This window comes from Saccoglossus kowalevskii, chromosome 20 (genome assembly GCF_978046115.1).
Source record: "Saccoglossus kowalevskii chromosome 20, keSacKowa6.1, whole genome shotgun sequence".
NCBI classification, from domain to species: Eukaryota; Metazoa; Hemichordata; class Enteropneusta; family Harrimaniidae; genus Saccoglossus; species Saccoglossus kowalevskii.
The window spans coordinates 181,047-198,762 of NC_140660.1; the positions used below are offsets into that span (position 1 = coordinate 181,047).

Here is a 17,716-nt window from a genome sequence, read left to right on the forward strand (position 1 = left end):
AATGGGAAGCCCAAAACCACTGTACCCTGGGTGAGTGTGCCACAGACTCAATGGGAGGTCAAAACCACTGTACCCTGGGTGAGTGTACCACAGACTCAATGGGAAGCCCAAAGCCACTGTGCCCTTGGTGAGTGTACCACAGACTCAATGGGAAGCCCAAAGCCACTGTGCCCTTGGTGAGTGTACCACAGACTCAATTGGGAGGTCAAAGCCACTGTGCCTTTGGTGAGTGTACCACAGACTCAATGGGAAGCTAAAGCCACTGTACCCTGGGTGAGTGTACCACAGACACAATGGGAGGCTAAAGTGACTGGCAAATGATTTTGTTGGCACCATTATGATAGGAAGATGGTTACATATTCCTAAACATGGAATATAGTTTATGTCTATATGTACTGTATGAATGACAATGGTTGTCAGCACACACTGAATACCACTACATGGAAATGTATACATTACATTAAGTATGATGATGTGAATTATTGGCAAGGCTTGTGACATCTATAAAATATAAAGGCCACTGTCATGCTTGGATCACAGGTCAAAGATTAATGACCGTGAATAAATAACAAATGAATTCACATTTGTTTTCAGTGCATTGGTGACAGCGTATGAAAAAGCAAAGAAAAAACACCAAAGTAGATTGAAAAAATTAGAAGGTCAAATGATGGCGATGGTGGAAAGACATGAAACACAGGTATGTACAGGGTGACCTCCAGGGTATCAGTTTGTGTGGTTGTCAATAACCAATTAAGTGCACACCAAGAGTGAGCATAATGGCAAACTACTACTAGTATGTCAAAAAAGGTTTTATTTTTTGGGAATATATTTTCTCATCGTATGTATTGAGTATAACTATGAATCTGTGAAAAATGATAGTTTTCAGGAAAAGATTGAATATATGGAAGTATAGTTATAACAGTTGCTATGTTACATGTATTTCAACATTGGCATCGAAGCATGCAGTTCATATCGTTGACATTTCAGAATCTTGTTATTGTTCTCATAAAATTAACATATTGCATGTGATGCTTGCATTTCCTAAAACATGTTATATTTGCTCAAACTGGAAAACAATTGTTTGTTTTTTTCTCTTTTTCACAACTAGGTACGAATGTTGAAACAAAGAATAGCTTTATTGGAAGATGAGACTGCTCCAAGTTCTCGACCACCACATAGTGAGACATCGTTATGACAACCAATGACATCACATCATAACAACCCTTATTTACTTAATTAATTAACTTCCAAAGCCATTATAAACTTATATAGCAAAAACTACTTTTTATTTATTTGACTTTTTGCAAAAGTGAATGTTTTCATATATTCAACATGTCCTCCTATATCTAATAATATTCAAATTAGCTTGGCCCTTAAAATGTATAATGTTGTGAAGGAATAATGATGTGGAATTTAAAAAAAAAAAACAGTTAATGGCTGTATAAATACAAAATAAATCTTGAATAATTTAGTAACATCATTTTGATTGGCTTTTGTATGTAGTGTAATGCCTTATGCAGATTACAGAGCAGTGCTTTATGCAGGTTACAGGGCTGCATCGTATACCCTACAGTGCATTATGCAGGATGCAGGGCCCTGTTTTATTAAAACAACTTGAGTGTCAGTGAAAGAATGTTATTCTCGTTCCAGAATTGATGTGTGCTTTTTTTATTATGCAAATTACTGCAAATATGCAAATTTGTCACTGAAACTGTTTGTCTTGCTTCCTTATTCTGTAAGGGGATACATTTTACCACTGAAATGTGACCTATGACCTTTGCTGATGTCAGTATTTATAAGCTTCCAATCCCAGTTACACACATTGAACCATTCATTTGTGACCTTTGACCTAAACACGCTGATGTCAGTATTAATAAGCTTTCGATTCGCATTCAATTGCTACTATCACAATGTACTTTGTCACAAAATACCAACAATGTTTACACACTTCTAAACAGGTTTACCACTTCACTTGGAATTCTAATAAAATTGTGGCTGTATATATAAATAATTTATAAAAACTTTGCATGAATATTGAAATAATTATAGCAAGGCAATTACTGAAGGTTGTACGCTACCATCAAATCCTATCATCAGATTTCCTAGATTTTTATCATATAGCTTTCTTTTATGTTGTTGCTCAGATAAAAAAAGTATGGTTATCAAACTTATTTTCTTACAAAAGTTATGAAAATAGTGATTTTTTTGACAATTTACCATTGATTCCCATAGTGAAAAGTTTTCCTTGGAAAATTTTATTTGGGTACTAGTGTTTTCAATAAATAATACTTTTTATGAAATAATGCTTTAACATGGTAATAGTTCCAAAAAAAACAACATTTTGTTTTCACAATTAGGACTGGGTCAAAAATAAACAATTACCGGTATGTGTCACATTTGAAAATTAAAAACATGATATTTTTTTCACTTACTTAATAGGTCGATTACGACCCCTAATAGCATAACAACCAATTCAATACTGATAACACAAATATTTATATTATGGTCACTGTAAACATTTAACTATGAGTCACCATAGAGGGCAGTAGACACACTGACATACTGTCCCCATCAGTTGGCATACTGTCCCCATCAGTTGGCATATTGCCCCCATCAGTTGGCATACTGTCCCCATCAGTTGACATACTGTTCCCATCAGTTGGCATACTGTCCCCATCAGTTGGCATACTGTCCCCCATCAGTTGACATACTGTTCCCATCAGTTGGCATATTGCCCCCATCAGTTGGCATACTGTCCCCCATCAGTTGGCATACTGTTCCCATCAGTTGGCATATTGCCCCCATCAGTTGGCATACTGTTCCCATCAGTTGGCATACTGTTCCCATCAGTTGGCATACTGTCCCCATCAGTTGGCATATTGCCCCCATCAGTTGGCATACTGTTCCCATCAGTTGGCATACTGTTCCCATCAGTTGGCATACTGTCCCCATCAGTTGGCATACTGTCCCCCATCAGTTGACATACTGTTCCCATCAGTTGGCATATTGCCCCCATCAGTTGGCATACTGTCCCCCATCAGTTGGCATACTGTTCCCATCAGTTGGCATATTGCCCCCATCAGTTGGCATACTGTTCCCATCAGTTGGCATACTGTTCCCATCAGTTGGCATGCTGTCCCCATCAGTTGGCATATTGCCCCATCAGTTGGCATACTGTTCTCATCAGTTGGCATATTGCCCCCATCAGTTGGCATACTGTCCCCATCAGTTGGCATACTGTCCCCCATCAGTTGGCATACTGTTCCCATCAGTTGGCATATTGCCCCCATCAGTTGGCATACTGTTCCCATCAGTTGGCATACTGTTCCCATCAGTTGGCATACTGTCCCCATCAGTTGGCATGTTGCCCCCATCAGTTGGCATACTGTTCCCATCAGTTGGCATATTGCCCCCATCAGTTGGCATATTGCCCCCATCAGTTGGCATACTGTTCCCATCAGTTGGCATATTGCCCCCATCAGTTGGCATACTGTCCCCATCAGTTGGCATACTGTCCCCATCAGTTGGCATACTGTTCCCATCAGTTGGCATACTGTCCCCATCAGTTGGCATACTGTTCCCATCAGTTGGCATACTGTCCCCATCAGTTGGCATATTGCCCCCATCAGTTGGCATACTGTTCCCATCAGTTGGCATACTGTCCCCATCAGTTGGCATACTGTCCCCATCAGTTGGCATACTGTTCCCATCAGTTGGCATATTGCCCCCATCAGTTGGCATACTGTTCCCATCAGTTGGCATACTGTCCCCATCAGTTAGCATACTGTCCCCATCAGTTGGCATACTGTTCCCATCAGTTGGCATATTGCCCCATCAGTTGGCATACTGTTCCCATCAGTTGGCATACTGTCCCCATCAGTTGGCATATTGCCCCCATCAGTTGGCATATTGCCCCCATTAGTTGGAATACTGTCCCCATCAGTTGGCATACTGTTCTCATCAGTTGGCATACTGTCCCCATCAGTTGGCATATTGCCCCCATCAGTTGGCATATTGCCCCCATCAGTTGGAATACTGTCCCCATCAGTTGGCATATTGCCCCCATCAGTTGGAATACTGTCCCCATCAGTTAGCATACTGTCCTTTTGCTGGATCAGCCCCTGATAATTTATGAACAGATTTAATCACTAAATTGAAACCCAAGCCAGTGAAATTGAAATATTACACCACAAATTAGAAGTGTTAACTTATCCCTATCGTTAATGGTTGCTAAGCAAGTCATCTTATCAGCAATGACTCAGCATAAAAATCAACTTTCAGTTGTCAGCAATATAAGGCAACTCTTGTATCTTTTTAGTTCGGACTGTGTGTTGTAGATGCACATGTCTAGTACATAAAAAGGTCATCTCAATTTGCATTGGAAAGTTTACTCCACACTATGGTAGAAATGATAGCATGTTGCAAGATACATTTGATGGTTTGAAAGTATGCACAAGCATAGGTGAAAGGTTTGGGATTATTCATAGATAGAGGGCAGTCTTTACTGTCACTGTTGACATAGGGTACTGTAAAACACTTTCATTCACTTTTAATTAATTTTTCACTCTTTTTGCTGAATGAATAATTCAGTAAAAATAAAATACAGTGAATATACCTTTTTTTCCTTGTATTTTACATTCAACTTGTCAATTATCAATGAAAATAAATACCATTTAAAAAAAAAAAAACAGCGAAAATTAATTCCAGCTAAAATGAAGTATTTTACAGTACATGTAATTAAACTTATAATAAATATTACATTATGAATGTCGGCCCCAAAGTAAACTTGTATACTGCCTTCATGAGGTGGTTTTTAAAAAAAGCCTCTTTTTAAATTTACAAATTACTGGAATGATGCTCATTAAAGTTATGCAATTATTTTATATTTGATGTATTAAACAATTATGTATTTTATGTGTATGTATGCATTTTTTAATGTAAATTATTTGTCACAAAAATGAATAAAGCGCAATGTGTGTGAATTTCTCGTGATGTTTGTGTATGCCAAATAATTTACACCTTGCCCGTACCATCAAAGATGTAAGGGAAAGGTATATTAAGGGAAAAATTTTGTCTGTCTGTTGTCGTCGTCTTTAATAATTGTTATTGTGTGCATAATAACTTTACTAATTCTATTCCAAACTTCATCAAACTTGGTCACCTTATTTATCAGTATAAAATCTTCCCTGAGTTTGAACAACAGATGTCCTGTATTAAAATATCATACAAAAATTGAGAAAATCTGATAAAATATTTTGACTGTTTCTACTTTACTGATACACATCAAAAGTCACTGATCTCAGTGGAAATATGCATTGTTGTCTATGTTCAATGAAGCAAATCATTTATCTTGTAATAATATCCTTGGTAATGTATCTCCCAAATCCCATGGGAATACTAGACTAGGTTTCAAAACCAACTCATGAAGAGATTTTTTGCACAGTCTGATACATATTTGCAAACCTACCAATAAAATCTTCACAGAAAACAAGATGTCAGAAAATCAATATGAGCACTTCTATGAACTGGGTGCCAAACTTTGATCAAGATCTGAAGCTAATAGAAAATCTGTTTAATTCGAAGTTATCAAATCCAAAACAATACATAAAAATACATAAAAAACGTTGCATCCACATTTTGAAAAGAAAATTGTACTAAAATATATGTATTCTGTACTTGGCAAACAGTTCATTCGACAAATGAAAACTCACAGGAATATGTTTCAGCTATTAGAACAGAATGATAGTTTTTATAATACTAGTTTAAAAGATGTAGATTCTCAGGAGGCAACAGTACTGTTAACTTCTCCCTCCACTGGACACCAACTAACTATTTAAGTTGATTTGCATACAAAGCAGAGCTTGCAACATGATAGCTATTCATAGAGGGTGTTTTTTTTTACTTTTCATATAATACAGTAGTCACACAATGAATATAATAAGGCAGTTCATATTTGTCTCAGTGAATCATTAATTTTTGACAGACACCTGTACAAAATACTTGGACAAAAGCCAGCTAAGATTTTCTGTTATCTTGCATGTTTTATGAATCTATTCACGTCTAAATGCAGCACTTTTTTTCTGCGATGAGGCATTTGTTTTTATACAAAAATAACTGAATTACTTTGAATAAAGCTGGAAATTATGTCCCTTAAAATAATTAAACAAACAAGGCACCAATGTTTTTGTAAGATATTTACATCTTTTAAAGACATTCGGTAGACTGATTCCCCACTGTTGGTTCAACCCCAAAACTTGTTTGTATTCAAAATTTATTATGACAATGCATATTTATATTGAAACAAACTATGATAAAAGGAATTATATTATATAACAAAGGGCAAGGTCACCAGAGTTCAACTATGTTATTTAAAGGGCAGTTGTTGTCGTACTGCGCATATGCAACATTTGTGATGATAAACATTGATTTTCCCACAATCCGATGCGCTCTTCTAATGGAAATAACAAGTATGAGGTTTGATCTGTACACAACATGCACTAATTGCCGTCAATGACTCCTTCAACACCTTCCAATCACCTAAAATACCTAATTAAATCTTGATTACATCTAAGTTTGTCTTGTGCATGGTGTAACGACTTCTGTACCAACCTTTAAGGTAAATAATGACCTCCAGTCTGTGTGCTTCTTTTAACTGCTTTACCACCAGACTTTCTCCCTCTAATTTAATTACTGTGGAATACTTTATTTTCGCTGGAATTAATTTTCGCTGAAAAGGCTTTTTGGGCGTTTTGCCTGGAATTTATTTTCACTGATTTTTGATGAGTTTAATGTGAAATATAGTAAAAAAAGTATATTCGCTGGATTTTATTTTCACGGAATCATCCCTTCAGCGAAAATAGTGAAAATAAATTCCAAGCGAAAATAAAGTGTTCTACAGTATTCAATAATTTTAGAAATGAACATTAATTTTGGAGCCAACATACAAAAATTAGGTAAATTTTCAGTTTGTCCCAATCTTGTAACAGAAAGTGCAGACTATGAAGAGGACTATTGTGTGGTGAAAATGTTAAATGAGTTGAATAATGAATTCTTATTCAAGTAATTCAGATGTGATGGTATAACAGGGAAGGCTGAAATAAAATAAGTTTTGCTATGTTCAAATGATGACTTCTAATTCCTTATAGTCTCATTCATCTAAATGAGTTTTTTCTTGACTGAAGTTTTGTACAAATAAATTGTCTATTTCAAATTGTGTACAGCTCTAATTAGTGAAATCTTGACTGCTTAATTAACAACACTGTAACTCCACTCATGTGACTCGGTTATGTCAGCCATATGCATTATGACATAGCATGTTTGTGACAATATACAAAGACAATTTATTATTAAAAGTCATTATAAATGACATAGTTTCCATCAAAAATTTAAATGTTGAAATCATACAACAACAATGAAATTGAACTTTTATAGTAAACTTTGGGACAGAGGAATAGATTGACATAGTGAACCAAAAAATTTCTGCCAGTCAGCCATCTTAAATCAAACGCCCACCCCTTCTTTTTGGCAATTTTCCTTGTTCAAGACCCTGGGCTTATACCCGGATAAATACGGTACTATCAGCATTCAAAGTTTAAGATTGATTTTACATTCTTATATTTCTGGTGGGAAACATTTTAAGTTTGGGGAATTAATGATTTTATTACCATATCAGCCAAATTTGAAATCAAAGTTACGTGCATATTTGAAGTGAAGTCATGTCTGTATTACAAGTTTTAATTTAATTTTTTCAATGCACGCCAGAGAAACAGATGGGGACATACTGTAAAAGGGTTAATTATTCACTGTGTTTTAATTTTGCTTATTTTCACTGACTAGAAAATTCGCATCGAACACTATATCTAAATAATAAAACAGTGAATTAAAAAAACCATTGGTAAATCAGCGAAATTTAAACCCAGTGAAAATTACGTAGTCCTTTTACAGTAGTCATAAAAACAAAATGCCCACAAGTCTACTATGTAGAATTACAACATGCATCCTGCACCGATGTGTATTGTCATCTTACCAAGTCAGTTCAGTCATCTTTGAGAACCGACTGTCGACACGTTCAGGTTTTAGCATTTAATGATTGTATTACCAACATGGCCGCCAATCAGCAGATTATAGATTACAAAACAAAAGTAGCTTCATGTGTATGAAATGATGTCACCAACATTGACATGGTGACAAAATGACTGAGTTGACCATCCTTGAATCAGATCTCAAAAAAAACGTGCAGGTGGCACTCAATAAATATTGTCACCATGTTTGATTGAGATTGGCAAAATCATCTTAGAGAACAAGTCATGAACAAGTTCAGTATTAGAATTTAGCCATGTTTTATATCAAGAATGGCCATAAGTCGGCCATATTTTATTTTCAAAAATGTGCATTAAGGTAAAGACGTACTCATGAATGAAACATTTTGTAATAAATTGTATTTCTGAGCAATATAATATTGACTTAAAAAAAGTTGAATCTCACCAACTTAATATTCAAGATAATGATGGTTGTATTTTATTGGATAGTGACTTTTTTGACAGTATTATAACACTTTTATGATAACTGTAGGCTGGTGACATAGACTTAAAATTAATATATTGTTAATGATGAGGTATTTTTTGTCGTTTTCAAGTATTTCAAAATCTTGGTTTTAAAAAGTGTCACCAGCGCAATCTCCAAGGAAATTATGGTTATATTTTAGTTGATATTGTCCATTTTGACAGTCTAGTGCTTTTACCATAGGTTTCTATGTCAGAGATATTATGTCATATCTCAAATTACAGGCTGGTGACATAGGCTGAAAAATTGTTATTATCCTAGAATATCTTGATATGGGTCTGATGCGCTATATACAACATGTGTAAAATACATTGTTTGTTTACGTGAAATTAAAACATGCGTTGCCAGGCAACCACCACCCTTTAATATTGTGCTGTATAGAATTGTTATAAAAATAATGATTTTTGAAAAATATTAAGACAAAAATATGTCTCAAAATACGTTACTGTAATACAAAAAACAATACTATTGCATAGTGTCATGTGACAATAGCTCCAAACCAATGAATATTGTCATATGATTATGACATGAGTATGTAACATAATGTATTGTCATCATACATGTTATAAAAATGGCTTGGATGGAAATAAAAATTAATTTTCCAAATTATGAATATTATGATTTATTTTCAGAATAAGAAATCATATCAACAGTCTCTTCATAGAGACTCAGAGGATCTGATGTATCACCTATACACCGATAGAGGGCGCAAGTTTTATTTCCTTTGGGTCTATATTGATATTTTGCTTCGTCTTGGATTTACTTTTCTCAGGTGTGCTTTCTTTTTGCGCTCACTCCTTGTTTGAGGTTTAGAGACCAACCGTTCAATAAATGGAGGGGGATAATTTCAAGGAGCTCCTTTGACAAATGTGAACTGACTGCTCAGCAGAGTCGTCAAGTTTATATAGTCGTCAGAGTAAAAAATAAATCAAACGAAATCAGACAATGTCACGTGCCTAGCTGATAACTATTTAGTAAATGTGTGTATGAACATCACATTGCGCAATGCATCATGGGAAATCTTAGGCCTGTCTGATTCACGTACGTATCTATGCATAATTAATGAGCTGTGTAGAATAACGCAATGACTGCTGATAGAGTACACAGCATTGATGTCGACTGTCGACAATGGATGGTAAGCAACTCGTGCCGTCGTGTTTAAGGTGGGTCGCATGTATAGGTTGTCTTGGAAACTTGTTGAGCGCATTATTTTAATTTACCTCAGACTTTGCTATGAGTGAACATTCATCAAATTCCTAGAAAAGACACATATATATTTTATGAGTGAATACATATATATATTCTTGTTTCTTTTATTGTCAATTATTGACACTTTCGGAACAGTTCACCCAATTACCTCGCGCGCATTTACCGTTAAACTTTAGCATGTGACTGTGTGTAATATTGCAATTATTGCAAATGTACATTTCATTGTGTCACTTTCACATTGTACATTGTGACACGTAACACATGTACATTTCACTGTAATCTACACTATACACTGTAAAATAGCTTACAACTTAAAGTAGAGGACACCCGTCACACGGCTTGCAGGTCGGTTCCTACATTCTCGTTGATATTTTATTTCTCGGTTGTAATTTTATTTTCATGCTAATATCGACCCCTGACCTCAAACATACCACCAATCAGAATACACGAAATAAAACGTCGTTTTTGTTCCAATCTTTTGAATGAAAGTGCAGGCTATAACCGGGACTATTTTGTGACGAAAAGAGGGAACGAGTGGTGAAAAGGTTTAAAGTATCTGTGTTATTGGTAACATTATATTAAATGAACTTACATTGAATGTAAAGTTATCAATACTATAATACAATAAATCATTTTCCGTTCATTATGAGATCTCGCGTTATACGTGATATCGACAGGACATAGCCTCGTTGTGGCGTCAAAACAGCACGCGAAAGTGTTTTAGGGTGACTTGCGCACCTAATAATGTGGTATACGCCATATTACTCTCTCTGAAAGATCGGTATTTTGGAAAAAAAAATAATAAATTTGAAGTTCAAAATCAAATCATTCGATCAGCGTCCTTCATGCTTTACCCGAGATCTCGCAGTGTACCGCGACGAGAGATTATCCCATTAAGGTGAACGTGGGTGATGAAGTCTGCATCAAATTCTGGCTTAGTACGCGTGTCATCGTGCATCTAATACATTGTCACGTATTCGTGCAGTTTGTTTGACTATTTAGCAAGATAAATAACGATAAATATTCTACAAATATAAAATAAATTGAATATAACTTGAAAGGCATAGAAACATTTTACGTCAATTAATGTCTAATTTAATAAACCCAGGAAGCTGGAGAAATTATACCAAATGTGTGGAATAGTAATTAAAACGTCATTGAAGGATTTGCTTATTCTAAAATGGCTGAAACACTTAAAGGGCGGTGGTCGTCGCGCTGCGTCGTGTTCGACGACGTACACAATGCAATTCATTGTTTGTTAGGATGAATCTCCCTTTAAATAAGGACAACAAGCCTAGATTAGTAACAATCCAAGGACATACACAAAGGTGAAAACAGTAATAATATAATATTGTCATTTTCACTCAATAAGTAATCATAATTGTTTCGATAGTCGTCATGACGCGTACAGTTCGGTATGGGTCCCATGGCGACGTATACAACACAGCGCGTACACTGTTTCGATACTGTTCAGAATGCCATATTCTGACAGCTTTGTATTTTAAGCTGTATTTGATTTCTTTACAAGCGATAATTTATTAACACTAGAGTCAGTGTTACCAAGTTTATCGGTGATACTAGTAACCAAATAACTCGTAAGTTATGAACGTAGAGGGCGTCAACATATAGAACCGCCGGACAGTAATATAGATCATAAACTGTCTATACAATAAAACCAGTTCCCCCAGCTTACCTGTAATCAAGCTAGTACCCCTAACTTACTATACAATAAACAACATGTCATACTAGTAGTTGTTGCCACAATAAATGTCGCGCCATGTATATTACTATGTTAGTAAATAACGCGTCATTAATTTTGATTTTAGTCTTGTTTCGACTTAACAGTATTAGTTCCCCTCGACTCGTGAAGATAAATGTATTTACTTTGTCTGTGGTCACTATGCCAACCGTGGCTATACTCATTTCAGTGTAATGGTTATTTTCAATTTAAAATTCGAATTGGATTGTAAGTATAGTAGGTCCCAGTGTATGCACAGTGTTTGATTTCTGTGTCATGTAGACTATCTGTCACATTCCTCGGAAGACGTCTCACATGGATTATAATATCAGTTATTAAAGAGATAATGTAAATGTATTAATTGTAAGCTCGTTATAAATACATCGGATTATTTCAGTTTAATTGTTGTGTTGTTCTTTTCATCTAATGTTTGAAACTTATAATAAGTTCAGTAAGGAATATTAGTGTGTGGAGCACGTCATGTTACAGTTGAATATTTTTATTTAAGGATTTACCCACCAGTGCCCAAATAAGGAGTGGTTACGGTCACTTGGTGTCCTGACATGTCCTGGAGTGAATACGACCACTAGTGTCCAAATGTTAAAGAAAAGTAGACGTTGTCATATTTTCTTGCAGAACTTGAAACCCATAGCAAAGTTACTACGATTCGAGTTGGATGTAGTTACGTTTCATTGTTTTTGTTTTGTTTTTCAAAAGTGGCCAAGCGATATAAAAATGAATACGAACGGTTGTTAATTGACTGATACGCTTGTCTACACACACGATATACTGACTGCAGTAAATTATCGGATATGACGTCACAGAGTAATATACATGCGTGAAGACGTCACTGCTCAGATTAATCTAATTTTCCGCGTGTTGTTGTTTATTGCATTTACATATAAAGTGGATTTTAACGTCACGGAGATTCAGGAAGAGAAATCGGATATGAATATACACGTGAGGAGGAATGTTAACAAGACACTGGGAGCGCTTTGTCGGTCACCGTCAAATTGTAGGTTGACGACACCGCCAGACTGTGACTGTAATAAATAACCGATAAATATGAATATAGTAAATACAATTTAGTAATCGTTGAACTAGGTTAAGCTATTAAAACTAGCTAGACGTTCCAAGCAATAGCTGTATAAGAGTGACGGCATCGCCGAACTCCAAGGTGGCGTCACCGTTATGACATAAGGAGAGGAAGCCATTCACCATCAGATATTGGAAGAAGAATAAAAGAAGAGGAATTAGATAAACAAGACGTTATCATTGCATAGTTTACTACGTTAAATTAAATGACACAATTTTACTGTTTTACAAGGGCTATCAACATTTCTTGCACAAAAAGTACTCACATTTATCTATTTATCTCATTGTTAATGGGCCACTTTACCTGGTTTTGGGTGCATTTTAAAATTTCCACTACTCGGCCAGTGATTTGAATAAACACTCGTCGGCCATGGACATGGCCATCAAGTGAAATGGGCACTAGTCGGCCATCAAGTGAAATGGGCACTAGTCGGCCATAGAGTATAATGGGTACTAGTCGGCCATCGAGTAAAATGGGCACTAGTCTGCCATTAAGTGAAATGGGTACTAGTCGACCATCGACGAAAATGAGCACTAGTCGGCTATCAAGTAAAATGCCCACTTTACCTGGTTCTGAATATATTTTAAAATGGCCGTTACTCGACCACGAGTCAAATGCCCACCCGTCGACCATTGAGTGAAATGAACACAAGTCGGCCATTGAGTGAAATGGACACCAGTCGGTCACTGAGTGAAATGAACACCAGTCGGCCATTGAGTGAAATGGACACCAGTCGGCCATTGAGTGAAATGGACACCAGTCGGCCATTGAGTGAAATGGACACCAGTCGGCCATTAAGTGAAATGGACACCGGCCGGCCATTGAGTGAAATAGACACCAGTCGGCCATTGAGTGAAATGGACACCAATCGGCCATTGACTGAAATTGACATTAGTCGACCATTGAGTGAAATGGACACCAGTCGGCCATTGAGTGAAATGGTCACCAGTCGGCCATTGAGTGAAATGGACAATAGTCGGCCATTGGCTGAAATGGACGCCAGTCATCAATCGAGTAAAATGGCCACTTGTCAGTCATCAAGTAAAATCGTCACTAGTTGGCCATCGAGTTAAATGCCCACTTTATCTTGTTCTGAATACATTTTAAAATGGCCACTACTCGACCAGTCTGCCACCGAGTTAAATGGAAACCAGTCGGCCATTGAGTTAAATAGAAACCAGTCGGTATCGAGTTAAATAGAAACCAGTCAGCCATCGAGTTAAATAGATACCAGTCGGCCATTGAGTCAAATGGATACCGGTCGGTCATCGAGTTAAATGGATACCAGTCGGCCATCAAATCGAATGGATACCAGTCGGCCATTGAGTTAAATAGAAACCAGTCGGCCATTGAGTTAAATAGAAACCAATCGGCATCGAGTTAAATGGATACTAGTCGGCCATTGAGTCAAATGGATACCAATTGGCCATCGAGTTAAATGGATACCAGACGGCCATCAAGTCGAATGGATACCAGTCGGCCATCGATTCAAATGGATACCAGTTGGCCATCGAGTTAAATGGAAACCAGTCAGCCATTGAGTTAAATGGATACCAGTTGGCCATCGAGTTAAATGGAAACCAATCAGCCATTAAGTTAAATGGATACCAGTCGGCCATCGAGTTAAATGGATACCAGTCGGCCATCGAGAAAGAAGTGCATGCAGAGACTGATGCACTGATGAATCTGAGAGTTGTGAATTTGTAACTTATACATGGTAGATATTGATTACTTTTCACTTCCTTTCACAAAGTTGAAAATTTAAATCTGCCGCAATCGCTTCGTAACAAACAATTTGCGAGTATATATAATGCATAGCATCATCACGTAGAAACGATTTTCGACGACTCTAATCTATGGTGACGTCATGGAATTGGGCAATAAATACGAGTTAATGATTTAATGTTTTCACTCTCAGCAACGATACAGACACTCTTAAAATTGCTCTTGAAAAATAGGATGATAATTGCCTTAGGGTAGAAGCCTACTCGCATGACAATGTTCAATGGTTTATTGTGTAAAATCATGAAGCTGTTGTCTCAGTGACGTATTTTGAGAAATTAGTCTTAATATTTTTCCAGCAATCGCTATTTTCGGAATAATTCCATTGATCACAATGTTAAAGAAAATTAGAGTTTTGACACTTTTTAAAACCTAGAACAATAAAAAACTACTCCATCATTAACAATATATTACTTGTTCAATCCATCTCACCAGGTTACAATTTGAGATATGGCTTAATATCTCACCCATAGAACCTATGGTAAAAACGATATAACACTGCCAATATGGCCACTATCCACTGAGATACAACTATCATTTTCTCGAAATTTAATGTGGTGAGTCCCAACTTGTTTTAAGTCAATATCTTTATATTGCCCGTTAGTACAAGTTATTGGTAAGTGGATAAATGTTGGGTATTTGAAATCCTGAGCAGACTTCTACCTTAAAGCGAGGGAGTCGTTACCTGCGCATGCGTCAGAAGGGCATAGCGTGTCATTGTTTACAAACAAACGTCTACCAATGAGTTTTTTAGCATGTGCTGTTATCGTCGCTTGAGACTCAATTCCAGCGCGTGCGCAGGTGACGACCCTCCCGCTTTAAACCTAATACTCAGATATGTGCTACAATAACAGTTTATTTAGTTCACGATAAATCATAGTCCAATGTAGACATAGTATCAACAATATTTACAACAAATGTCACAGATTTTTGTTTATATTGTTTTTTTAAGGAGGTGTTTTCATGCCGAAATAAACCTTTTAAAAATAAAGTATTCCGTCGTTCGTGGTATACAGAATGTATAGGTACAACATTCAGGAGCTAAACTACGTATATACAAAGAATGTGGTTGTCATAGAAACGATATAGCTTTAATTGTTATAGATTTATGATGAGAACCACAGACCTAGGTATCATCATCCACGGATGTTAAATTCTTTTTTGGTACAGTTCTTGTATGTTCGCATATAATGTGACGTCACAGTCATGCGTGACAGATTTTCGTCAACGCAGATACAAAAAAACAATTACTTTCACAAAATTGAACTCATCCCATCACCAGCTGAACGCGTATGCAAATAGGGTTATGACGTCAGGTAATGAATAATTTAATGACGTCAGTTGTGACATACGTTTTCTTATCAGTTAATCAATGATGACCCCAATGATAAAGCAGTCATTTGTATACACTCACGATATTGAATCAGTAATGTGTTTTTCGTGTTTTCCTGTCAGACGCCTTATCCTTTGTGACCAAAATAAATCGTTATTGTTGGCGTTAATCGCCGTGAAATAAACTGAAAATAATCGAATTTTATGAGTGGTGTATACCCAGTATGAAAACATTCAATTCATCGATATAAGTCACGAGAGAGAGAGTGGGAGAATGTTTCTGTTTATATTTTCATTTGTTCCTTTTATTATTAACCGTATTATTGTTTGTTTTTTTGTTTTTTTGTTTTTTTCTGTATCATAGTGACCACATTTTATTCAGTTTAATGGATAGAGTTCATGCGCGCATTAATGTGACTAATAGTTGAGGATGATGGTACCACCATGAAATGACGTCACGTGATACATCGTGATTACACGTGTCATCCGGGTTATGTGACATCATTCTCTTCTCCTGGATACGGGAATAAACTTTACCAAAGTTAAATTCCTTTTCACAGCCGTTTCCGATCCCCATAGATTTGGTTTATGAAACATCTAACTCTAAATGACAGTTGAAAACCGTCTTACCAATCGTAGTACTGTATACTGACTACATTAATGCAGACACTGTCCCTCGTCTGAGACATCGCAACATTTCTATTACATGTTAATATTGATAAAAATTACCGATAACCACATTCATGGGCAATAAGAAACTCCCCGGGGGGGGGGTACTCCAAGTCAGACTTGGTACCCATGCTGAAGTATAGCTTTTCAAAAAAAACATGTATTTTCTAAACACTTATTTATTTTTGTGAAATTATACTCATGTTCAAGTGCAGAAACTTAAAAACGAAAATCATACTGTTTCCAAGTTGAGATAACATGAATTCATGAGATTCCTTATTTCACTTTATTACCCTAACACGGTAAGCGCGCATACGCATCAAATAGCTAAATAACATCCCCTTTACGCGTTTCTTTTTGTGTTTTTTTACTTCAGCTTACGTACGATATTTTATTCAGAGAACCCCCTCCCTTGGTAAGAAAATATTATTTTAGAAATATTGATCATGTGATGTTACCTTGCCCTAAACTTGAACGTATGGCACCATGTCTTCCATCCCCTATACCTGTCACCAATCCAGCCTTATTGTATTTGTGTACATTTTGTATAAACAACAGATGTTCGGGTGTCGACGAAAGAAAATAAATGAACGCAAAAAACATTTTTTTGGGTAAAAATATACTCTAATGATTACTGATAAATAACGTTTTTGTTTCGTTTCCAATTGTCGTCATTATGACGTCATTTATTTGGTGTTAGGCTTCCATCTACTAGCTTCCACGTGATAATAGTATATTGCTGATTTTCACCATTCCAATCTACACATAGGACAAAACAATATTTTAGTTTTTTAGTCTGTAAAGAAAGTTATGCTGGTCTCACGGTTTAACTTTGTTGTTATTTCCGATTCAAAGAATTTACAAACTGACATGAAATCTGGTCGCAGATTCAATCTTGGAAAATACAATAACTGTTACTATTTACTACGACAGTATTTGAAATTTCTCAATTATTAGATTTTTGTGGAAACTTTATTTTTTACATAGTTTACGGTAAATAAATGTCAAGACAAATTATCGCGATCACAATAATTAAATGTATTACACCAGAATCTATGCAACTTTTATATGAAAATGTTAATTAAATGGAAGGGTCGTCACCTGCGTATGTGCGGGAAGTGAGTCCCACGCAACGATAACAACGCACGTTAAAAAATGCAATGCGTAGGTAGACGCTATGGCCCTTTGACGCATGCGCTGATAAGTGTTGAGGACTTCCCCTCTTTTAAATGGTGTACATTCTTCTAATACTTGAATTTATGTCATATAGAGGAAATATACTTGTATGTAACAAGAGACAAGTGAAATTAATTGCTGGTGTTTTCCTT

General features: G+C 36.2%; 1 protein-coding gene across 5 annotated transcripts in view; it reads left to right on the forward strand.

The window, feature by feature from the left end:
* The window catches only part of LOC102802512 (colorectal mutant cancer protein-like), a 126,012-nt gene extending 121,030 nt beyond the window's left edge, over positions 1-4,982 (forward strand). For all 5 annotated transcript variants that reach the window (XM_085494591.1, XM_085494594.1, XM_085494593.1 and 2 more), the window contains 2 exons: positions 595-697; positions 1,109-4,982. In XM_085494591.1, the coding sequence (XP_085350717.1) occupies positions 595-697; positions 1,109-1,195 (190 nt within the window). In that variant the 3' untranslated portion in view covers positions 1,196-4,982. The remainder of the gene's footprint in view (positions 1-594; positions 698-1,108) is intronic.
* The last annotated feature ends 12,734 nt before the right edge of the window (positions 4,983-17,716 follow it).